Below are 25,922 nucleotides of genomic sequence, written 5' to 3'. Positions count from 1 at the left end.
GTGACTTATAGCACTCCAGTGGAGCACAAAACTGAGAAAACCCCATTAGAAAGGGTAAGAAGGACAGTTTCACTTTTTCCACATCACCTAGAAGTGTTGCTGGCACAACACTGTGATTTCTTCAGTGGTGGAAAGAGTGACCAAAAGTTTCCATCTTCTCCATTATTTTGGAGCACTGGCTGAGAGGCCTACTTCTGCCTTGCCTCACAGGGAATTGGCAAGGCTAGTACTCTGGGGAAAGCTAGGAAGAAAGAAAGGAGCAGGGCCTCACAGTGACTGGCATGCAGATCTTGGCTGTAAACCTGTGCCTGCGCAAATTGCCTTAGCCAACCAGGGCATACACAAGTGGCCTCACAGATTGAGGAATCCCTCTAACCAGCCCTATCTGACTGCTAAGCCCAATCAGGGGCCCCACACATCCAGGGAGCCTAACTAGTAGCCCTACCCAACCAGGGAGTCCACCCAGCAGCTCTGCAGCTCTGCCTGACCATAGAGTTCCCACCCTCCTGCCCCAGCCAGTCCTATCTCAATATGTAGCCCTCCCAGCCAGCCCCATCCAACCTCACAGCACTGGCAGTGGGGTCTGCCTGACTGCAGATGCTAGCAGCAGGCCCCACCTACAGAAGTCTGCTACAAGCTAGCCTTCCCCAAATCCCAGGCTGACTGACTGGAGAAGTTCTTTCCCTGCTAAAGTCAATAAATAAAGACAAAAAGAGATGACTACTTCCTCAAATGTGCAGCCACCAAAGCAAGGACACAAAGATCATGAAGAATCAGGGAAACATGACACCACCAAAGGAAACTAATAAAGCTCCAGTAATTGATCCTAAAGAAATAGAGATCTACAAACTGACTAGCAAAGAATTCAAAATAGTAATCTTAAAAAAGCTCAATGAACTAAAAGAGAACACAGGTAAACAACTAAATGATGTCAGAAAAAACAATACATGTACAAAAAAGAAAAATTTAACAAGAATTAAAAACCATTAAAAAACCAAAATAGAAACCATAGAGCTTAAGAATACAATAACAGGAATGAAAAATGCAATAGAGATTGTCAGGAGTAGACTCAATCAAGCAGAAGAAAACAGTAAACTCAAAGACAGGTTATTTGAAAAAATCCATTCAAAGTAGCAAAAGGAAAAAATGAATGAACAAGAATGAGGAAGGCCTACAGGACTATGGAACACTATCAAATGAAACAGTATATGTATTATGAGTGTTCCAAAAGAATTGAGAGAGAAAGGATCCAAAAATCCATTTAAAGAAATAGTGGCTGAAAACTTCCAAAATTTGAGGAGGGAAATAAACATCAACATTTATGAAGTCCTGAATTTTCCAAATAGCTTGAATCCAAAAAGCTCTATACTGATACATTATAATTAAATTGTCAGAAGTCAAAGACAGAAAATCTTGAAAACAGCAAGAGAAAAATGACTTGTTGCATAAAGGGCAGTTTTACAAGACTATCAGTGGAATTCTCAGCAGAAACTTTACAAGCCAAAAGAGAGTGTAATGATATCTGCACAGTACTGAAAACAACAACAACAACAAAAGCAAAACTACCAACCAAGAAAACTATACCTGGAAAAACTGTTCTTCAAAAATGAAGGAGAGATAAAGACTTTCCCTGTCAACAAAAGCTAAACTAAATCAGTGAGACAACATCAAACTAGAAAGCTTCTGCACAGCAAAGGAAACAACAGAGTGAAAAGGCAGCTTTCAGAACAGGAGAAAAAATTTGCAAACCATATGTATATGACAAGAGGTTAATTTCCAAAATATGTAAGGAAGTCCTAAAATTAAATAGCAAAAAAGTCAAATAACCCAATTAAAAAATGGACAAAGGATTTGAATAGACATTTTTCTGAAGAAGACATAGAGATGGACAATAATTATATGAAAAGATGCTGAGCATTACTAATTATCAGAGAAATGCAAATCAAAACCACAATGAGGTATTTCCACACTTGTTAGGATGACTATTACATATATATATATATAAAAGATAATTTTCACAAGGATATGGAGAAATTGATACCCTTGTACACTACTGGAGGCAATGTAAAATGGTATAGCTGCTGTGGAAATAAGTATGGATATTCCTAAAAAATTTAAATTAGTGCTACTTTATGGTCCAGCAATTTTACTTCCAGGTATACTGTTTATCCAAAAGAATTGAAATCAGATTTTAAAGAGGTATGTGCAACTCCCATATTCATTGCAACATTATTCATAATAGCCAAGATGTGGAAACAATCTAAATATCCATTGATGGATGAATGGATAAAAAAAATTGTGGTATGTTAATACAATGGAATATTATTCAGGCTTAAAAAAGAAGGAAATTCTGTCATTTATGACAACATGGATGGACCTGGAAGACATTGTGAAATAAGTCAAATGACGTAAGTCAGTCACAGAAGGATACATACTGCACGATTCCTCTTATATGAGGTGTGTAAAGTAGTCAAAGGTACAAAAGTAGACAATAGAAGGTGGTTACCAAGGGACAGGGCGAGGGGCATATGGGAGTATTGGGTATGTTAGAGTTATATGAGATGGGTAAGTTTCAGAGTACTGCTGTGTAATATAGTGTCTAAATTAACCATAAGATAGTGTGTATTTAAAACATTAAGAGTATAGATCTCATGTTAGGTGTTCTTACCACAAAAAGAAAAAAGGAAGGAAGGAAGGAAACAGTAATAACAAAGGGACACAAGGAAACTTTTGGAGGTGATGGATATTTTTATTACCTGGATTGTAGTGATGGTAACATGAGTGTATGCATATGTTCATATTCACCAAATTGTCCACATTAATGATGCTTTTTTGTATATCAATTATACTTCAACAAAGCTGTGGAAAATATGCATGTATAATAACACTGCTCTCACTATATTAATATATAAATAATAACAAAATAGGTTTAGGTGAAGCAGCTTTTGAATCATTAATAAATAAAATATAATACTTTTTTTAAAAAAAGAAAGAAAATATACTTTGTTTACTGCTATGTTCTAGCACCCAGACACAATGCCTGCCATATAGGGGGCGCTTAATTGATAATGTAGAAAAATTGAATATGCCAAGGAAACATTGTAGATCATGGGACACATGGGGTTTAGAAAGCACATTTTACAAGCTCACTTGGCTCATTGATAATACTGCCTTAGGTTGCTAAAAGAGCTCACACTTGGCAGTGGGAAAGAGTTTGCATAGAACTAAAGTTTACATGGATGAAAAAAGGGCATGCCAGGAACAGAGAACAGTAAGCACAAGTGCAAACACCCAGAGAAAGACAGAGTTTGGTGAAAATCATGTGACTCTGATATGTATGTTGACAGAGAGAGTGCCATAAGTATATTTTAGATAGGTAGACAGGAGCAGATCAAGAAGGATCTTGTAGGCTATAACAGTGTGCATATTAAGAAAATCCAGTGAGACACTAATGAAAAGTTTTGAGCAGGGACATAACACAAATGTGTGTTTTTAAAAGGCTCCTCTGTGAAAGGTAAAGAATGGATTCAAGTAGGAGGCAAGGAAAATGGGGAAACCAGTAAGAAACTGTTCCAGTGAGAGATGATGGTGGTGATGAAAGTGGAGACAGAAATCAGATTTGGAGACAGAAAATAGATTTGGTGGTGGAATAGAAATGGGAAATGAGTGAGAAGAGATATCAACAATAATACAGATTTTTTTTTTATTTTATCAATATACAATGTAGTTGATTTTCGTGTCTCTTTACCGATTCCTCCCTCCCCCTCCGTTTCCCCTGCTCCCACCCATCAACATCATATCTGTTCACTTGTCTTAACAAGTTCAAGGAACTGTGATTGTTGTGTCTTCTTATAATACACAGATTTTTTTGCTTAAGCTGGGGGAACAATAGTGTCATGAAGTAAATGGGGCAAACTGCAGGAGGAATAGTTTTTTGTTGAAGGGGGAAAGATTTTTGCATGATGCTACCTTAAGTTTCTAAAGAGCTGTTAGGTGGGGGTAGAGGTTGAGTTTAGGTGGAGAAAGAGAACACAGATTTGAGTTTATATCATTTAATTTTCTAGCCTTATTCTATGCTGAGGTCATAAGTATCTTATTAAGAGGAATGTGAATATAGTCTTTTAAAGAAGTGAAAAAAATTGGATAATTATTTTGTAGAAACATTTCTGTAGACCCATATCTTTTCTAAAATTTTCATTATAAGTAGTAATTTCTCAAAATGGAGAAATGAAATCTTATTTTACATTGTAATTGTAATCACCGGACCTGGGCTTTTCTGTCATGGAAGCAGCTAATCCAAATTAATTTCTACTTTCTAAGTTTTTTTTCCTCAGTAGATATTTCTTCAAAGGGAAAAGTAACTGAGCTGGAGTTAATTAATGCATGAATCCGACCTATGAATTAATCTAGCTGTAAGTCACTACACAATGTTATTTATTCATTGCCTTAAAATAATCTCAGAATGGATGCTTCTAGAGCAGCTGTACCCCAAGATAGGGCACATTGTAGTTATATCACGATGAACATAAATAAAATGAGTAAGTGAAAGCTGTTTGATGATTTTAAATTGAATGGAGCATAGTAGTGATGATTTTCTCTTCTTCAGTTAAATATAGTACTACCAATAGTCTTGCTTTTAGTAATCTCTCTCTCTCTCTCTCTCTCTCTCTCTCTCTGTCTTTCTTCTAAATTTCATTCCAGTGAAAATGCAATTGGGATGCATAATTATGATGTGAGTTGTTTTTCCCCAATAACATAACCATTTTATATATATAATTGTCTGCTATAATTCCATGGCCCAACCAGGTATAATAGAAGAAAAATAGGGGTAAAGAGTAATAAAGTGGTAAATTAATAGAGCATATAGTTTAAGACTGTATTTGTTTTTATTTCCATTCTCAAATTAAAGGCATTATGATTATCTTAAGATTTGAATGATATATACTTTTTATTTTTGATAAGGCTTTTCCATGTGTGTGTATATGTGCTCTGTGTGTGTGTTCAATCAAACTATCGTGCATAACTCAGGTTAGTTTCCTATACTGAGGACATTAATACTTCAGAAAAATAATGTTTATGTAGGATGGGGGCAACTTGATATAATGTAGTTAAGTATAAGCTTTGAATTCAGATCTTGTTCTACCATGTATTAGCTGTTTACCTTTGGACAAGCTGTTTACTTTCTTTGTACCTCACTTTCCTCATTTTCAATAGGAACATAATGCCTATCTTGAAGAGTTGTGATGAAAAAAGAGAATATGTAGAAAACATCTATCACTGGCATAAGTCTGGCATAAGTATTACTTGCAAATGGGCAAGTATCTTGTTGATTTTGAGCATAAAGTAAGGGTCCTGTTTTTACAGTAGGCCTTGACATTTAGACAAAGTGTTGATGCTTGGCAGAGCTGATACATTATAATATGAACACCTTTTGGAGGATCTGCCCAACTTAAATAATACCATGTTTTCTTAAATAGGCCCTCAGTAGCCACTTAGTTGAATAAGGTAGACATCTAATGCAATCATGGCCAAACCTGAATCTCTCTCTTGAGAATGAGGAAACAGGAAGAACATTTATATAATTAGAGAAGTGATTCTCAGCCTCGGATGCATAGTGCAATCCCTTGGGGAGATTTTTAAGAATACTAACATTTGAGTCCCACTGTGAGGGATTCTGATGTAACTAATGTGGAGGCTATCTGGCCTGGACATCAGAATTTTTTAAACTCCTCACGTTTCTGTTATATAGAGTTGAAATTGACTGTGCTAGACCTATAAAATATCAACCATTCTGGATAAAGAACTAGAGGAAGCCAACAGGCAGAGAGAGAAGAAGAAAGTAGATAGGCATGGAAGAGGAGAGAATTTCTAGCCCTTCTTGGAGGCCCAGCTCCATTCCTGCTTGAGTTTCATGAGATACTCCTGTACCCTCATGGTAACTATCTGTGGCTAGTTACTGTTACTTGCTACCAAAAGAATCCATTCTAAGCTGGAAATTAAAAGTCAGGAAGAGTAGGAAAATGCTTTATTTTAGACCAGACCCTGGCAAGATGGTGAGGTTGGTGAATCAATATTTTACTTTATCTGACTGAATTAGAGAATGTGTGTATTTACATTGTAACTTAATTACCCAGAGCAATTACTGATCATTCCCACTAGATGGTTTTTGGAGAGCCTTTGCTAGGTTCAAACAGTCTTCCAGAAGTAGGAGTTGAATACTACTCTACATTAGAATCATAGAATGATGGGCTTTTATATATTTGGGATAAAGTTAATAATTATTTCATCTGAAATGATTATCATCTTACTGGGAACTGATGTGAAAAATATGCTAAGTATTCAAGGTCACTAGTCTAACAAATTCGGTAAATATTTTGAGCATCTTTTTGCCAAGTCTTATACTAGGTGCTGAAATTAAATTAAGCAGGAGATGCATATATGTAAGCAAATGAGTACAAAGTATGATAAGCCGACTACTTTTTTGTTGGAGCCAGGGAAGTTTCTCAGTGGTGGTGATAACTGTACAGACTCTTGAAGGCTTAGTTGGAATTTTCAAAGCATGAAAACCAGACAGGAAAGAACATTTGAGCCCCCCCCCCCAAAAAAAAACCCAGAAAGTCAAACTGCATAGATGCATTAATGAGATAGTTTTATTTGAGAAATTGTAGACAGTTTAATAAGATGAAGCATTAGATATTGTGAAGGAGTGATAGGAGACGAAATTAAAAAGGGTGGAGAGAGAGGTGTGAAGGAAGAGCCCAGATCACAGTTGGGATTGTGTAATGCATACGAGCTTGTGCATTGTTCTTTATGTAGTGAAAATCCTTGACGGAATTTACAGGTGGAAATGAAATGAGGAAATTTTAGTGTAACCCATATATTTGGGACCTCTTGTGATCTATGCTTGTCATGGAGTTAACATTTAGAAATTCTATCATAAGTGATTAAAATCCTTATCTCCTCTCCCCCCAAAAATTATAAGGGAGGAAAAAAAGTAAGCCTTTAAAAAAAAACAATCTTTGGACATTCCTCTCATTTTTGATGTCTCATACGTCTGGCAAAGGCTTCTAGATGAAGGTAAAGAAATGTTACTCTTTATCTCCGCACTCTAAAAACTGGACACCTGGCTTTTCCTTGATCTTCGTTTTTACCATCCTTGTCTCATTTTTTATCATTTTAGCTTTTTTTTGCTTTTGTAGCTTTCTTTTGGTTTTGCCATTAAATGTATTTTGAACAACCAAAGAGGTCATGGTGATGTCCAGATTATAAGATGGTTCTTAGAAAAAGAAAAATGGCAAAAATTCAAGTTCTTATTTTTAACCCATTCAACTATGTTAGCAAGTTCCTCAATTTCAGAGCATGTAGATAAATGAGATATTCAACAAACGACAATTGGAATGTTGAGAAGCATTTTGTATTAAAAATAATTATAAAGATAAAAATGTTTAGGCTGGAGGGAAAAAAGGAGATTTAGAAAGTATATTATAGTTCTAAGAAATACTTGAGGATTACCATGTGGAAAAGTAATTTTATTTTTCTATGTCTCTACAAAGGGAAGAATTTTATATAGACATATATTTCCTCAAGAGTTGGTATTTTATATAGACATATATTTCTAATTCCAGTGGGGATAATAATTTGGCTAAGATATGGTCAATCACTGCCCTCAAAGAGCTTATATTCTATTTGAAGAGAAAATCAGCATGTATATACCAGTATGATGACTGTTGAAGTAGAGGAATATTTTAAACCCACATCAGACAAGGGTATAGATAAAAGTATTAAGGAAATGTCCTGGGAAGTATATGCTTGAATGAATTAGTTGAATTTTGAAGGATGATTAGTAGTTTGATGGATGGAGAAAGTCTTGCATTTGTATTTTAAGCAGATGAAAATGAATAAGACAATGTATGGAGACACTTAACAACAATGTGATGAACTGTCTGTAGTTTTCATTTTGTATTGGTTGGTGATAGGTTTGTTGGTAGCTTTATTTGTACTTTTCTGTATGCAAGCTTCAATAAATACCTACCGAAAAAATAAATGGATGAAAATAGTTCTACATGAATGTTAAGAATGGAGTTTAACTAGGTATATTGGCACTACTTTGTGAAAGCAAACAGAATATGCCATGCAAAGAAATTTCAAGTTGGTTTCCTGAAAAATATGGAGACGTTTAAAGCATGATAGTACTTTAACATATAACCAAATACTTTTGATATAATTAATAAATTAAAATAATTTTATTTTTTTTACTCCCTTGGAATGGCCCAAATAAAGTCATTTATCTAAAATGACAAGGGATGGCTTCAGAATGGGTAATTTTTCGGGAGGTGAAGAAGAAAGATATGGAATATGAAAGGTGCAGAGGCAGGGATGTGTGAAGTGCCTTTGAGGAAGAATGATTGAAACATTTTATTTCTGAGGGTAGCTTAAGAATATTAGCCAACAAGACAGAAAAGTATATATTTTATTGTGGATCTGCCATTGACTAAATTTCAGCTCTTGACTTAACCTCCTTTGGTCTTACTTTTTTGTGTGTGAAATAAAGTTTTAAAGTAGATCATCCTTTGATTGTTCTAGTTCTTTATATATATTTTAACTTTTACAAATATAACTGAATAGGTTGATTCAGGAAAGTCTGGAAGAAACTAAAGAACAGGCTATTTACCTTGATCTTCACTTAATAGGTTTTAGAATATCATTACTTCTTTTAAAAAATTGTTTTAGTGTACCTTTAAATCTATTGATCTTATATAAATTAATTTGTGTTCATTATTAAACATATAAAACATACAATATGCAAATTTTTTAAAATTAAATGTCATCAAAAACCCCTATTCTAAGAGATAACTTTGGTTAACATATGATGTTTATTTACCTTTTGTGATAAATGGATAAACAGAGACATATAGCAAAGTAGATACAGATGTGGATATTTACCAAAAACTTTGGATTTGCATGTATGTAATGTTACCCAACTATTTTTTCACATGGTACATAATAAAAACTCTTTCACACCACTGCATTTCTTCTATATCATTTCTGATGATAGCACAGCATTTCTTTCTACAGTAGAACTGTTATGGAACTAATCCCCACTGTTCAACATCTAGGTTATTTTCTCATATCTATTATTTAATAATACTATTTGATGATTGGAAAAATAGTATTGTCTGAAACTGAAAACCTGGGTAACACATGTTTTTAGAAGAGAATGTGATGAGATACATTTTTACAGGAGTTGAGTTTGAAGTAGAGACAAAGCATCCACATCCAAAGGTCTTGAAGTGTCTTGGAAATTTGAGCTTAGAGGTTGCAGTTGGGATGTGGGAGGAATTAGCTTTCTGCTGACAACTGAAACTTGAGACGCTTGAGTTCCCAAAGCAAAGGTGCATGGGAGAAACAGCCTTTTCAGCTTCAGAAAAGGAATTGCACATTAGGGCTTGGGTATATCATGAAGTTGAGCAGACTGGGTTGCTGTAGCACCATACTGTGGCAAGAAGTCACAAAGACAAAACCAAAAATAACCCTGTATATTATCCACAGTATGAAAAAAGACTGCCTATTACAAGTGATGACTTTTGGTTATATTATACACACATACACATCAGTAGCATTTTTGTGAATAAAAGAAAACATATATTTTATAAAAAGCTGTACTTCTCATTTCAAAGAGTTTTGTGTGCACAAATATGTTTATTTTTTATTTGTTGTTTACTTTGGTGTGTTTGTTGCTTGCTTTTGTTTTGGAGCTTAAGAAAAATCTAACAAAATTTATCCAAATCATTCCCTTTCTAAATATTAAGGCAGCAACCTTATTAAGAATTTCAGAACAATGCTTTATTTATTTAAAACCACATAAATTAAGCAATGCAAGTCGAACTGCACATATGCATCTTTCTCCTTGGGCTGTTGCCTAATCCCGTATTTATCTACAATCATAAACAAACTAGAATTCATCTGTAAGATTAAAGATATTTGATATTTCAGTATACAGCCATAAAAAAGAGGAAAACTCGTAGTGTCATTTATGTCACCTCATAAAGTACATAGGACCACCTGTATTTGTGCTATTGGCATCAAACACATGGTTGCCAAAAGTTGCTTCTAAGATTCCTCAGATAGGGAAGGTGCTTCTAAATTTTTCCAATATTAACTAATCCCTGGTGTTAGGAAATTCTTCCTTAGTCTAACCTAAAACTTACTTGATTCAACTTATATTATGATTACACAGAGCTAAGAAAATGCCATCGAGGGTGTTTTTCTTCCACACCCATCCCTATACATACCTGCATGGACACACACACACACATACCCCTTAAATTACCCCTCATCTCCCTATATTATACATTATAGCTTTTGTCTTTGCTAATAATCCTGTTTACAGTATCACAATCCTATACAAGGACAGGAGAAACTATTTTTAGAGAACATCCCCAAGAAGCACCTGCCATGGCTGAAGCCTAGATGCCATCAGACACCTCTTTGTAGGTAACAGAGACACATTAGTTTTTCAATTGAAAAGTTTGATGCCTTTTTACATATTAGGTGAACTTTGCTTTGCAATAGAAATGGTGGAAGACTAGAAATAATTTCTATGCAAGTCATGGCAATCTTTATCTACACAGGACACACTCCTATAAAATTAAAGTTATGCTCAAAGAACTTTTCTTTTGAGTGATGATTCACAAGAGAAAGGAGTTCTACTTTTGAATTAACTAGACCTGTCCATTCAGAAACAAATTTGGCTAAGAAAATTTATCCTTTTTTTTATTTTCCAGTATTATTTGTCTTTGGGGTGGAGTTGGGTAGGGAGAAGGGGAGAGAGAGAGGGAGAGAGACAAGCACTTTACACACAAAAGGCCTGATGAGATCTTTAACAACCTCCCCAGTCAGAAAGGGATAACATTAGCAAGCACCTACTATGCTTCAGTATGCCATGTACTATGCATACGTGTTTTCATTAAATATATTCCAATAATCCTGGAGGGTGGCATTATTACAGTGATCTTTTAACAAAGGTAAATTTTAGTTCTGAGTCCCAACTGAAGATTTCAGCAGAAACTGTTTGGTACCTATTTGGTTTCTGGGAAAAAAAACAAAAACAAAAACAACTCCCCTAGTGTACATGAATACATTACCCACTTGGCAAATTATGTGTCTCCCTATGGCTTATGGTTTAATGCATTTTCCAATATCCCTATGAGCTAAAAAATTAGGCAGCCAGCATTTCTGCTGCTATATTGAAAACCAGAGAGGAGAAAAGACAGGGACATGTTAGGTAGCTCTCCTAAAATCACATAAATAGTAGTGAGATTACTGGAAATTGAATTTAGGCCTCCTGACTTGCTGTCGCCCATATCTCTGAGCACTAAAGACGTTTTTATAAATTAAGTACAAAGAGGCTGGTTTACTGGGACTAGGGAGATAAATTCTAAAATTATTTCCTTTTGTGTTTGAATCTCAGTATGTTTTAAATAGAGTTGTGTATTTATTTAATTGATTTTATTTCTAATGCCCTCCATACTACCTTTTAAATAAGACAAGAATGATATTATATGAATTTGATTCACTGTTAACTGACTTTTTACCAGTTTTCATCAGTGTAAACAGACCGATGTAATCTATATTAATTCAAATGCTGTGTGGAAGTGATTTTTATACAAATTACATAAACCATTCAGACGTGATAGAAGAGCAATTATTGGCTGTTTGGTTTTTTGCAGTCACAATATGGAGCTACAGTTTCTCCCAAGCCTGAACTACCGCTCTTTTACACTCCTATTGATCTGGTGGACATTAGTGTGGAAATGGCTGGATTGAAGTTTATAAATCCCTTTGGTCTTGCTAGTGCAACTCCAGCTACCAGCACGTCAATGATTCGAAGAGCTTTTGAAGCTGGATGGGGTTTTGCCCTAACCAAAACTTTCTCTCTTGATAAGGTAAGAAAATTGAAGTCATGTTTAAGTCTCTATCATGTATTTGAATTGAGGCATAAGTACTATAATGGAAAGATTTCTTTGACCAAAAAATAATATTTATTAAACTATTTGACAAGACCTATCATAAGTCTTAGTCTTTACTTTCCTTCCATTCCTTCTGTCCTGTGGAAGGAGGGGAAAGCATATATTTCTCATTTTGTATTGCCTAGGAAACATCAAAACCATAAATATTACAAAAGAGACTTTTGTTTAATAATCACAAGTTCATGCATTCTTATTTTGACATTATTGTTTAATGATTTCTGGATGTGTGGATGAGGACTTATGCTTCAACTCAAACTGACGGTGACAATGGACTTGGTTTGCACAAATCCTGGGATCCAGTTCAAGTAGAGAAGAACCTGTTAGTGTAATTCACTGGTGCTGGTAATAAGACTCTTTGTGAATTCTTTAATATAGAAACTTTCCCCAAAAACATAAACCCTGAATTTTATTTGACATTATGACTTTTTATTCACACCAGAAGTGAACATACTTAACAGGAAATAAACTATATATTAAAGTTGAGATATATTCTCTGAAGTACACAAAGTGTGTAAATCCATGTTTTCAAAGAATGATGCTTTATGCAGTACAGGGTTGCATCCTTAGATGGTTTTGAATTAGAAAAGAGCAGCAGAATTTAACATTTCTTAGAATATTTGTTGATAAAATTGTAAATGCTAAACCTCTCAATGTATTTAGTACTAACTGGTAGTTAGTAATAATTAATGTATAAGAATGTGTGAATCTAGTGACTAAGAAAAGATATCATTATTTAAATCAGCCTTATCCTCAGGCAAAGAAAATAATAGAGAACAAACATGCCCCATTAAGCACATTCTCTCCTTCTTTCTCCTTTTTCTAGGATCAATAGTTGGCATTATTATGGCTAAAACATTAGGACTGTCTTGTTCTGACAGCTTTACAAGAAAGATGCTATGTTTAAGTGTAGTCAAGAAAATCTAGAGAATCCTCAAAAGTTAGAAAAAACAGTGCAGGAAAATAAATACTTCTTAAAGATTTTTATATTTAAATAACTAAAAAGAAGTTATTTTTTCAAATTAATTGACTGAATATTTAGAAATACTTCCGTTAAACAAAGGGTAAAAATGAATAGAATCTTCTGGATTCAGCTTTAGAATTTCATGAATCGATTGTTACAGCCTTGTAGAATATTGATAGCATATTTGTCTTTATTTCAGTTCATTCTTTAAGAATTACTGGCAAGCTGCAATCCAATGTTTAATCTGTTGAAAAAACTAAGTCTCAGCATTTAATGAATATATTAGTTATGCTACTTAAAAATGTATATGTGTAAATAAAAATAGGTGACTAATCATGTACTAGTGAAGAATTGTAGCAAAAATAAAGGTGTTTGCTTTAAATTTGTAGTTTTCTTTGCTTGCAAAAATTGAATTCTGATTAATCAGAGACATCAGTCTTTACTCTGTTGTGACATGCATTGATTTGTGATGCTGTGTCTTTCAGTAACCTAGGAGCAGTTGTCTTTATTAGGATCATCAGCAGAAATACATGTGGAAGCTAACTTCCTTCAAAACCTCCAATTTGAATTTAATCTGTCAATTCAGAAGTCTATAATGCTTGTTTCAAAAGGGGAGTTATAAACAAATAAATTAAATTTGGCACATGAAACATAACAATGGGGGCTTTTAGGATGCCCTATTTACTTACTTTGATGATGGTTAAAATACTCTGCAAAGGCTAATTTAAACATAGTTGTGCAGATTTTAATGATAAAAATAAGGATGCCACCTTGAGCTTAAATAATTAAATTTCCAGAAAAGATTTTTACATACATGATTTTTCAGAGCAGTATGTTTGTCTTATAAAGATCTACTTTTTTTTGTTTTCATATACTGTCCCTAATTAATGATTAAATCTGTTGTGAATATATAATTACATCCTATGAGCTACTATGCTTTTTTATTGAGGAAATGTTGTAGTATACAACTCAGTAGTATGAACACCTTTTTCCCACAGTCTTTTACTAAAAATGTCTATTAAAATATCATATGTACTGTATACATTTGTGTGATATTATAGCATACCAATTTAGATTAGACTTATTATAATTTATTATTCCAATTCAAGAATCTATTTAAAATGTATTAAAAATCAGAATCTTGACATTTGAAATTTGGATGCTCTTAATATGACAAAGATTATTCTATGGAGTTTTGTTATCATATGAAATATTAATATTTCACAATACAGTTTTGATGAAGTACAATTTGCCAAGCCTGCATATGATAAAGAAATTAAATGCTTACCAAGGGAGTTCAGTAAAAATTAGAGCCCTGCCTGAACATCTGCTGGAAATTTTATTATCCTGTCCTACTGGCAGTGTGGCTCCCTTGTTGTTTTTCTAGATTGACAGCTGAATATTGCACTGATTTCTGCTGCAAATATGTTTAGGTGAACTTTGTTTTCCTTTTTTAATTTTTTTGGGGGGGAGGTTAGAACATGCTTTTGATTTTCATCCTATATTTTTTTTTATACTCTTGACATTTGTAGATGCCAGATTGAGGTCTAATATGCTGTAGCAATGATAGACCATTGACTTACAGTGAAATGCCAGTTGATATCTCAGTAAACAGAAATATTATTATTCTTTTCTGTGCGGTCTGTATAAAAGCTGTATGTGCTTTCTTTAGGGAGGCAAATGATCAGATTTTTAATATCAAATATAAAAAGATATGTGTTTGCTTTTGTGTTAAATAACATCAGAGATGGCTTTTATTAACTATATTCTTCCTCTCCAAATCAGCCTTTCCAAGAATCTCCCAAAATAAATAGATGGCTATTCTTGAAATTCTATTTATGTTTTATAAAGATGATACAATGATGTTTAAAATGTAATTATGAAATTATTTTTATATATGAATATTTATTGGGTTCAATTTTAAATTTTAAAAGGTGGGAGAGAAATCAACCTGTCAATTTAGATTAAAGCTAAATTTTTGTGACAAAAACAGAGAAGTCTTCTGTTTAACTGGGAATATTAGAGATGGTTTGGACTTCACATAAAATAACCTTTGACCTGTGTTCACGTTATATTGATAGGAAATAGATAAAAACATTTTGTTCTCATTAGTCATCTCCATAAATTTTGTCCTCTCAAAGAGTTACGTATATACTGCTAATGTATAACATCTAACTACTTTATCTTTATCATTACTCAAATAAACCAATCAGGATGTGTTTATTATTATTATCCTAAATCAAATCCAAACCTAAGGAACAGTTCACTTTGTTTATAAGCTATTATATATATAAATATATGTATGTGTAAAACTTCTTGTTGATTTTTAGTAAGAAAACGTCTTGAATGAATATATTTTGTTTTAATGATATGATTAGGTAAATAGGTAAACATATAATGAGTCTTTCAACATAAAATACTGAAAACTAAAAACTGAAAAATATTTATTTCTTAGTTATTTCTTTGGAATCAAAGTATTGATTGTAGCTGTTTCTGTAAAATGCAACCTTATACCATATAGCACAATACTTAGTGCGTAGGAAGGGTTTGATAAATGTTTTATAAATATTCATTGGATAAATGAATTTATAAATGAGTAAATAGATTTTTTTGGCAACAGCATATTGAATTTCTTCTTTTTTCCCAGCTGTATGATCAGACAGTTAACACATAAAACAATTGACTGTTCTGAGTATTGATCTCTATTAAAGGAGAAAAGGCCAATTTAAAATTTTTCATATCCTATGTTGCTTTCTACAGTGCATCTACACATATCTAAACATGAAAATGTCAATGGAATTTCTAAATGCATAGATTGTGTTTTAAGACTTAGATTGTTGAATAAGCTTTTAAAATGCAGAGAATTTTTGAGAAAACAGAATAAATATCACACAATATTAGGAAGGGACATAAAAATAATCTGGTCCAATTTTCTGAGCTCATGTCTCAGTAATCTTGATGGAAGAAATGTAACCAGTTTTTGAATACTTTTAGTGACAAGAAATATGCCAGGTCTTTTAAGGCAATGTAGCCTGTTATAGCTTGGAAAGATGTATTTTAGAAATATATTCCTTTTATAGACCCCAAATCAGCTTTCTCATAAGTTCCATCGTGTTTTATATATAGTTCTGTACTCTGAAACCTCATGGAATAAATAAGTGTAACATATTAATATAATTTTTTAAAAAATTTTAAAATAGTGTGTGTGTGTGTGTTTTTTTCCTCAAGTAAATAAATACCCTAGAGAAAGGCGAACAAGTATGGAGAAGCAGAGTAGTGTAGGGAAAAGCACTTTGGCCAGGGAGACTCCAGTCTCCATTCAAAGTTGCTTCTAAGTCACTATCTTGGACATGTTGTTTAGTATTGTAGGTTATTGTTGTTATAGTTATTATTTTATTCATATTATTAACTACCATTTATTGAGTGCTTGGAATGTATAAATTAAGTGTTTTCCACAAGTTATCTCACTTAATCCTCACAATAACCCTATGAGAACGATAGTTGTTTTTGTTTTTGTTTTTTCAGATGAAATAATAGTCTGAGAAAGTTGCTCAGGACTTAGAACAACAATTAGCTATTTGCTTGCAATCATGTAGGTTGGTACTTTGGGCTGAGGTCATATGGGCAGTTCTGCTTCACATGGTATTTGCTGGGCTCATCCATGCATCCGCTGTCAGCAGGTGAAATGCCTGGGGAATGGCGGGATGTCCTCAATAACGTGTTTGGAGCCTCAAGTGGGATTGCTACCATTGCTGAACCCTTCTCTCTGTCTCTTTATAATCTCTCTTGCCTCATGGTATCGCATCATCAAGGAGACTAATTTGGGTTTGTTCACAAGGTAACAGTTTTTTAAGAGGACAAGAGTTGAAGCTGAAAGATTTGTTGAGATAAAGACTCCACTTCCACCATGTTCTCCTGGTCAAAGCAAGTTACAAGGTCAGCTTATATTCAAGAAGTAGGTAAATATCATACACTTATTGATGAAAAGAACCACAACATCATATCACAAAGTGGCATGCATATGGTATGGAAGGATTATTGTAGCCATATTTGCAAACAGTCCTAACTTGCCCTCTGGTCACAATAATTCACGTACCTCCCATAGGCAAAATGCAGCCACCTTTTTGAGACACCTAAAATGTCATCTAATCATGGCATTAGATTCAGTATTCATGATCTTGTGGTCTGCATCAGGTCCAAACGTCTAAGAGGTTACTTACATTTAGATTCTCTTTATCCAGGATTCTGTGAAATAGGTAAGTACACCCAACATAAAATATATTCAAGAGAACCACAGTAGATACAATAGGTTTCTCACTCAGAAATGGAAAAAATGGAAGGCACATAGCAGTCACATGTCCATAGCAGTTTTGAAATTTCATTTGGCACGTGTTTTCCTCCCTGGGAGAAACACCTCCCAGGGATGGGAGATGTTTCTTAATTAGGATCCAGTTCTGCTCCTTGGTACTGGTTCCTTAATCCATTGCTCCTGTCTGTTATTGACTCTGCGCTCTGAGATGCTGATTCTCTCCTCTGAGTATTTTGTCCTTGTTGTTTTGTTATTTTGTTTTGTTTCGTAAATGGCCCATTGTTGGCGGATGAGTAGCTTTCTCAGTATGTTACTATCCATAGGAAATTAAGGCCCCCTATTCCTCTTTTTATTTTGAATTGTCCCTTTTAGTCCTAACTCATCATGATATTGTCACAAAACTCTCATAAAAAATTGGTGAATCTATTAAGGGCTGACTCTATGCCCCAAAGCCACATGCATAATTTTTTTTGAAACAGACCTCTTTTAATTTTGGAAATGTCTTGCTTCTATCTCACAATATCCTTAAGATTCTTAGAATCCCTATTGTCTGTCTGAGAGAATCCACTATCTTACTGCAACACTCTTTGATGTGATCTTTACTTTAAGGTCATTTCTTACTTTGAGAATCTTTCCATCTAGGAGAGACTAATTGTAAATAATAGCTTTATTTTTTAGTCCTGTGTGTCCTGGGCCTTTTGATTTGCTGTAAGTTTTGCTTAGCAAATTCAATATATCCTTCTTTATCTCTTTTCTTCTTACAGTACCTTACTATACTTGGGTAAAAATACTCAAATGACATTTTCAGCATTCTGTCTAGAGATTTCCTTAGTCAGATCCACAAATGCATTATGTTCATTTTCTGTCTTTCAAATTATCAGCAGTGACATTCTTGACAATTATTCTGTCACTATATTATATAGTCCACTCCTTTCCAAGCCACCAATAACAATTTTCACACTGCATTTTAAGCCTCTGTTAACAGTTCATTCACCATTCTTCCAGCCTTTACTTAAAGCCTGCTTTTGGTTTTTCAAGCCTCTGCCTGCCTTATAATCCCAAAGCCAATGCCACATAGTTTAGGTTTTGTTGTGCTAGTCAACAGAACCAATTTCCATATCATTTATCTCTTGATGTATATCAAACCACCCACAATTTAGTGTTTTAAAACAGCACCAAGTTATCTGCTTTTGTTTCTATAGTTTGGCAATCGGGTCAGGGCCCAGCTAGGTTGGCTTGTCTTTGCAACATGCGGTATTGGTTGGTCTCAGTCATTCATTTGCAGTCAGTTGACAGTCTGCTTGGTGGCTGGCTGGTGACTGCTTCTTGATGGCTTCATTCATATGCCTGGGTCTTCAGCTTGCATGACTAGGCCTGTACTTCCATATTGTCTTATCTTCAAAGAGACTACACTGGGCTTGTTCATAAGGTGGCAGTGTTCAAAAAAGGCAAGAAGAGAAGTTGCAGTGCATCTTGAGGCTGAAGCTCAGAAGTTGCATGATATAATTTAGTTGTATTCTATTGGTTAGGACAAGTCACAAGGCCTGATCAGGATGAAAGAGCATGGTAATGGCTCCTCCCATCAAAAGGGCTTAAATCCACCACATCAGGATTTGAAGGTCTGTTTGATACAAATCCCAGCTCTTTCTACTATATCATGCTTTGTCATAATTTATCCTCTCTAGACCTCCTTACTTTATGTCTAAAATGAAGGCAGTTTGTCAATGTTCTGCAGAGACCTGGAGTTCAGCTGAGCAGGTGCACTGAGGGCTTTCCACCTGTTGCTTCAAGCAGAGTGGCACCTACACTTGTACTTCTGTTGAGAAATACAAATTACATAGACATTTTACATTTTTATATAAAATTTTAGTAAGAGAAAGAAAGAGGACATTTTGATTTAAACCATCTGTGAATGTTATCAGGTGCCAGTCTCCTCCTAGGTCATTTTTCTTCAGCCATTCAGGCCCGCTTTCTAGTCCCCCAATGTGGTAGCTTCCTCTCTGTCTTAGGGTTGTTTTGCATGGTGTTTGCTCTGTCTGGAATGCTTTCCTCTCAGATCTTTATATGACTGCTTTTGCTTTTCATTCAGTTCTCCAGTCAAAAGTTACTTCCTCAGAGAAATCTTTGCTGACCATTTAAAACTCAGTCTCTCTGTGCCTCATTACCCTTGTTTTTTTACTCACTGAAGTGATCACCCTGTGAAATTACCATGCTTTTGATCATTTATTTGTTTACTCATTCATTTTCTGTTTTAGCCACTTGAACTAAGCTCCATAAGAAGAGGGATATTGTCTTTCTTGCTTACTACTCCATGCCCAGTGCTGAGAACAATATCTGGCACATAGGAAGGACTCAATACATACTTGTTAGCTGAATGAATAATTATTGAATTCTAATTTGAACCACTACTACACATGACAGCTCTTCAGTTACTTGGAGACAACTCTCATGTTCTATCCATAAGCCTTTTATTTTTCCTTTCTAAATAGTACTGTTTTCCCTCCCATGATAAGGTTTGCAGAGTTTTTACCATGCAGGTTTTCTCTTGTGTAGATTTCAAGAAACTTGTGTCGATCCACATTATCTTAATTGAGAAGAAGTTGTGCTTGCATTTGCAGAAATTGCTAGCACCTATCAACCAGACAAGAATTCAGGAATAACATTGTCAGGATGATAAATGCAAAAAATAATATTTAGAGTTGGAAAATTAACAAATATGTTATATAATATTTTAGAGTGTAGGTAAATCTCTTTGAATTTCAATACAGAACATAAATAACAATTTATGTTTGCAGCTCAGTTTAGAAGGCCTGATTAGAAATAAAGATCTCATAGACATAGAATATTAAAAAAAAAAAAAAGAAATAAAGATCTGGACTTTTAAAAAGATTGAATCAAATTGATTTACTTTATTATGACTAAAAGTTCCTACATTGTTTCATCATGAAAGTCTATGGAACAATAAATGAACCATAGTCCAGTGCATTGTTTTCACTGCTATAATTTTAGCCTCAAATTTTGTGCATAATTAATCTCTATTTATTGTATAATTTTGTTCTCCTGATATATGCTTATGCATTAACCAAAGAGTTATAATTATATAAACAAATTAAATGTAAACTTTTCATCTGGGAGACTTTTAACATGCTAAAAACCAAAATTATTTCTGTGTACTAATAGTTTGATTGTCACCTGGCTAGGTTCTTTAATTACTATTTATATTTATTTTATTGAAATTTATAAAATTGACTCATCCTCCAATTATAAAGAATGAGTTTATTAAAAGTCTACAGTTCACATGTAGTAGTCTTATGGGAGATTTTATCTAAGTGTTCGCTTCAAGACTATTTAGTAAGATCTTCTATGAAGTAACCCTCATCTCTTCAACAACACAAGAATGTGTGTGTGTGCTTGCATGCCCACTGTGAGTACATGTTCAATATCGAAGATAAATCTTGCAAGTTTGAATCTAATAAATGCACCATTCTCTCTCCCCAAAGTTCTAAATTAATTGCTGTTTGCAACCATCTCATATTTGCCAAACTTAGTATGTTAAATAGAAAATATAGATTAAAATATATATTCCAAACACAGGTTAGTACATATATTTCTAATATTAGATAGAAATTCTTTAGCTGTAGCCAAAGTAATATTTTTAACCATGTACATTATTACAGCTATTCAAATTGCTCCAAATCTGTTTTACATTTTATTTCAAGTTTGGGCTAGTTGACTACAAAGCAGACTAATCAATTTTCCAATATAATTACATCTTCACCTCTTTTCCATTTCAGGCTGTGATTTCACACTTGTTAATTAGTTAATCATTGTGGTAGAGTGGACAAGGTGAGACTCAAATGGACTTTTTAATAATATAAATTGACATGTACAATTTTGATCTGGGTTAGCTGGTAGATGAACCTAACTTGTAATGGAAAATACCTCTTATTCAGGGTCTTTCTTTTCCTTTTTTTTTTTTTAAGCAACTGATGTCAAGGTAATGGAAAATTTTCATAATTATGCCTAGTGGAAATTTCCTTAAAGTACTGTCAGAAACTGGAAGTTACTGGTTTTTTTAGAGAAATATTCCATCGAACTGCCCTTTCACACACCAATTACCTTTCCTTACCTTACTTCCTCATCTGCTTTCACTTCAGCTAAGCCCAGTGCCCTTTTCATCCTGCTTCGCTTATTTATTTGCATGTTTTTCCACACTATCCATATGTTTGGAATAATTGCTCACTTCTCTTCTGCTAAATTCACCCCCTGTTAAAGCTAAAATTTACCTAAAAGTCTCATTAAATAAAGTGTCATTTTTTAGGTATATGGAAGACTCAATGTATTCTGACGGTTCTTACTAATTTCCTTTATATACACTATTTTTTTCTCCCCTTCACTCAGCAGACATTTGTTAGATACTGACCATGTAGTCTCTATATGTGTGTGCGCGTGTGTGCGTATGAGTATATGTATCATACATATATATATATATATATAAATGGTCTTTGCTCTAGAAACTTAAACTTATATACACTGAAAGACACGAGGTGATTGAATGCTGATGTAAGGCAACAAAAATTCTTACACTAAAATGTTACTTACTAAACAGTATTTTTTTAAAGAAAAATAACTTCGTATTTGAGCTATTTTTATTCTAGGCAAAGGGATAGCACATGGTCATCCATGGTCACTAGTGTGCCAAGCATATTTAAGATTCAGCATACTGTCTCATAACATTATATAAGTAGCTGTAGCAACAGTGGGAAAGGCCTGTTAGCCTAGGAATTTAAATGTGATTGTTGACAACAGGGAACCTGAAGAAGTTTTAAGCAGAGGAATTACATAATTGAGTTTGGAAGTTGTAATTCACTATTTCAACCATAACTTCTGTTTCTCCCCTCATGCAGACTCTCTTTTCTGATAAGTCCAGTTTAATCATCAGATTTATTGTTTGCATCCTTTATATCTTATTCATTCCTCATTCATAAGAAGACATTTTTAACTATTCAAACATTAAAAAGACTAGTGACCATCCAAGTTCTCTATGGCTACATTAACCAAATGTTTTCTTCTCTCCATTCGCCTAGTTTTATAGAATTTTGCTCAATTGATATAAAGTAGAATGGATTCTTTGCAAGTCTGTCTGTTTTTCTCTGCCTGAACATAAGCCTCTGGAAGTCAGGTCCTGTGATCTTCAGGCCATGCCATGAAAGATACCTGCTGACTGACTACTTCCCTGGCCTAATGAATAAGACAATTTTATTTTGGAATGTAATACTTCGTTCAGCAATATTGTGAATATGAAATTGGTACGAAATCCCTGTCACTTGAAGACTATTTCACCTTCTTTGATAAATATAATTTTGTAAAGCTACAATATTCCTCTTTAAGAGACACTTTTTTTTAGACTAACTCTTTCCTCATGGTACTTTCAAACCTGAACAGAACTTAAGGTGACCTGACACTGCCTCACTTATATGGGTCCCTTAACTGGTTCACAGGAAAATCTTACATTTCCTTTGTACTGACAAATTGTAGGAATACAGGCTGGTTTCCAAACAGTTAAATTTCTTTTAGTTCATTTTTTAGCAGAGGACAACTCAGACATCACCTTTTAGATATATATCAAGCAGAGGGGGACACTTTACACTGTACAACGCCCCTCCAAATGAGTACAGAGAGAAAACTACAAGAAACATATCAAATATTCCAAGGGGTCTCTTTTAACTCCTCCCTTGGAGCTTGGGATGGCAGTGAAACTCATAAAACACCATCGGCATGCTCCAAAGAAATGATTTCCTAATCTCCATCACTCCTAACTTTTTTTATCCTTGTTGAAGTGCAGGGTATATGGGTTCCCTAAGTAGATTTTTATCATCTACTCAAACATTTCTGCAAGGGGAAAATTTATTTTTTTTAACTTGTTTCACTGCTTCTTGAGGTCTCAGCCCAAATTTACATTTTAATATTCTGTTGTATTACTAATGCCTATGTCAAACTTGAATTTCTGACATTAATTACATGAAAACATATTGTTTAATAATCCTTAAATTTCATAAAATTTCTCCCATACTGAATTTTTTTCTAGATTGAGTGGGTATCATGTAGTTTTTTAATATGGCAGCAGATTTTAAGTCCAGGTCCTCCAAGAAGCAGTTGCCAAGATGGGATTAAGCATGCATGAATTGTATTACAGATGAAATACCTGTGAGAGGAGGTAAGGAAGGTTGGGAGTGTCTAAGACAGTGATATAAGTCTGGCCCCAAGTGAAGGAAAGAAGGAAGGAAGGTTGGGTGGAAGCATCTTAAAATGTCTTGCAGTCTGTGAAACCTTCAGCAAAGCCATGGGGAGTCCTTGCATTTCTCAGGCATGGGCGTGCTTGGTACCTCTGCCCTGCAGTCATTGGCTGAGCTGTGGGAAGCATGGCTGCAATGCAAATACAAGGATGGATTCATAGCATGGCAGCTGGGGCCCTTGCTCAACTATGCTCCAGGTAGCTGGAATTCTGTGATGTGCCACAAGGATATTTGGACCTTCCACAATACTCAGCATTAGGTCAGCAGCCACTTAGCAGACAGTTTTGAAGTGGGGGAATAAGCAAATAATGGCATCATATTTTGAAATCTTTTCTTGATCAATGTAAAGAGAAATGTGATTGTTTATACAGCAGGGAACTAGAGGTAAATGAAATTTATACAAGATTATTTTGTTAAGCATTATAATATGGAAAGAAAAACTAGCATGCATGTGGAAGGCTGGAGAGGTAAAATATACTCTTAAATTTTACATTGTGGTTTTCACAGTAAGTCATGCTAGTTATTATTGAAGTGTTACAAGTATCTCCCTTTGTTCTGAAGAAACTGTTGCACATTACCTCTTTCCTAAGTAATGTGACTGTCGATAAATGAGTTACCTTCTCTAAACTTCAGCGTGTTCACTTATAAAATAAGACCATACTACCTGCTTTGCCTTTCTTGAAGTATTCTAGTGATGCTCAGATTGAATTTAAAAAAAAAACAAAGATGTTAAAATGATTTTTAACATGTTAAACACCATACCAATAAAAGTTAAAATTCTTGTTACTATAATCTGTCTGCCAGACTTAAACATTAATAGCTATGTAATCATTTATTAAAGCAACGAAAAATCACTTTTTATTTTATTTCCACTAATCCCAGCCACATCGCAGCCCCCATCATTTCTCACTGAATACTGTACCAGACTCTTGAAAAAACCTGGCTGCTTCAACTCTTGACCTACTTTTCAGCTTCCACACAGCAGCCAGAGAGGGGTCTCTTACCACTTAAATCAGATCATGTCCTTTCTTTGCTTAAAACATTCCAGTGGCTTCTTGTAGCCCTTATAATAAAATCCAGAATCCTTGTACAGATCATCTTATCATACAACTCCTACCTGTCTCTCAGACCTCATCTCATTCTACTTTACCTTGTACCAAGTAAGCTGTGGCCACAATGGCCTTCTCCAGGTTCTTCCAACCTATGGGGCTTTTCACTAACTGTTCTCCTTGCCTGGAATTCTCAGGCTTTCCATTCAAAAAGAAGAGAGAGAAAATTGTTGCTAATGGCAAGGTCTAAATAACACAGGAATAATTCTGTTGTTATAAGTAGATTATCAAATCTTAACAGATATCAGAAAATGTAGATGACAACTAACCAATTAAACTGTGAAGGAGTGGTCACAAATTCTTTCTTTCTGTTTCTTTCCATTAACAGATTTTATGACTTTTAAATCATTCAATACAATGTATACTCTTCTTTAATATTTCTGAAAAGAAAAATAATAAAGGATCATTTTTCCTTATAGCTATGGGATCTTGTTACCAGTCACGAAATCCTTAGAAAGTGGAAAGTATTTTATAGGAGTTAGAAATTGCTCTGCAAAGAGCAGTGGGTGTTATATGACATACAGATGGGCTCAGAGAAAAACATTTTTAAAAATGCTTTTTAAGGTGAAATGACCATGTTAATGTAAATGTTAAAATGTCAAGTTATGATTTCTGGTTTCAGAACCTCTTCATGTTTCTCTTAAAGAAACCTAGAAACTGCTTCCCCACCCAAGAGCGCCTTTCCTCAGTGTGTGTGGGATTTGTGTCTATAACTGCTATTAACATTAATGGGATTTAATCGAGTCGGTCTCCTACACACAGATCAGGAAATTTACTCAAATTACTATGGGCATAGCCAATCATGGGGCATAATTTATAGTAAATGTAATTTAAAGCGTTTTACATTAAAACATGAAATAAAACACTAAGAAGTTGGCTCTATAGCCATTTTTGAATCAGGTACCTAAACTATCTTTAATACTGGACTTTGGCTATTAAACAAAAGACAAGTTTGTAAACAGTTCAATAATTGGACAGGCTCCATATTGATTTTTTCCTTTGTTATATAATATTACCCACTTCTCTGGCCAGAACCGTGTCGTATGGGCTTTAAGAGTGCTAGCAACATGGTCGCTGTTGTGTATTGGAATGTTGGAATGTGCAAAGACGGAAAGGCTGTCACAGCAGTCAATAAGATCTGAGAGGTGTTGACTAATTGCCTGCTAATTACACAGTAAATTGTCTAATTAAGCTGATGGTTAATTAGGGTACGCTTGC

At 34.3% G+C, this 25,922-nt stretch overlaps 1 protein-coding gene across 1 annotated transcript in view; it reads left to right on the top strand.

Moving 5' to 3' along the window:
* The window catches only part of DPYD (dihydropyrimidine dehydrogenase), an 855,274-nt gene that overhangs the window by 435,805 nt on the left and 393,547 nt on the right, over positions 1-25,922 (top strand). The window contains exon 13 of the mRNA XM_063105846.1: positions 11,730-11,945. Coding sequence (XP_062961916.1) covers positions 11,730-11,945 — 216 coding nt within the window. The remainder of the gene's footprint in view (positions 1-11,729; positions 11,946-25,922) is intronic.

The sequence above is a fragment of the Cynocephalus volans genome, chromosome 8 (assembly GCF_027409185.1).
Source record: "Cynocephalus volans isolate mCynVol1 chromosome 8, mCynVol1.pri, whole genome shotgun sequence".
In the NCBI taxonomy this organism is placed as follows: domain Eukaryota; kingdom Metazoa; phylum Chordata; class Mammalia; order Dermoptera; family Cynocephalidae; genus Cynocephalus; species Cynocephalus volans.
The sequence above is the reverse complement of the archived record's forward strand: the minus strand, read 5'-3'. Positions and strand labels throughout refer to the sequence as shown.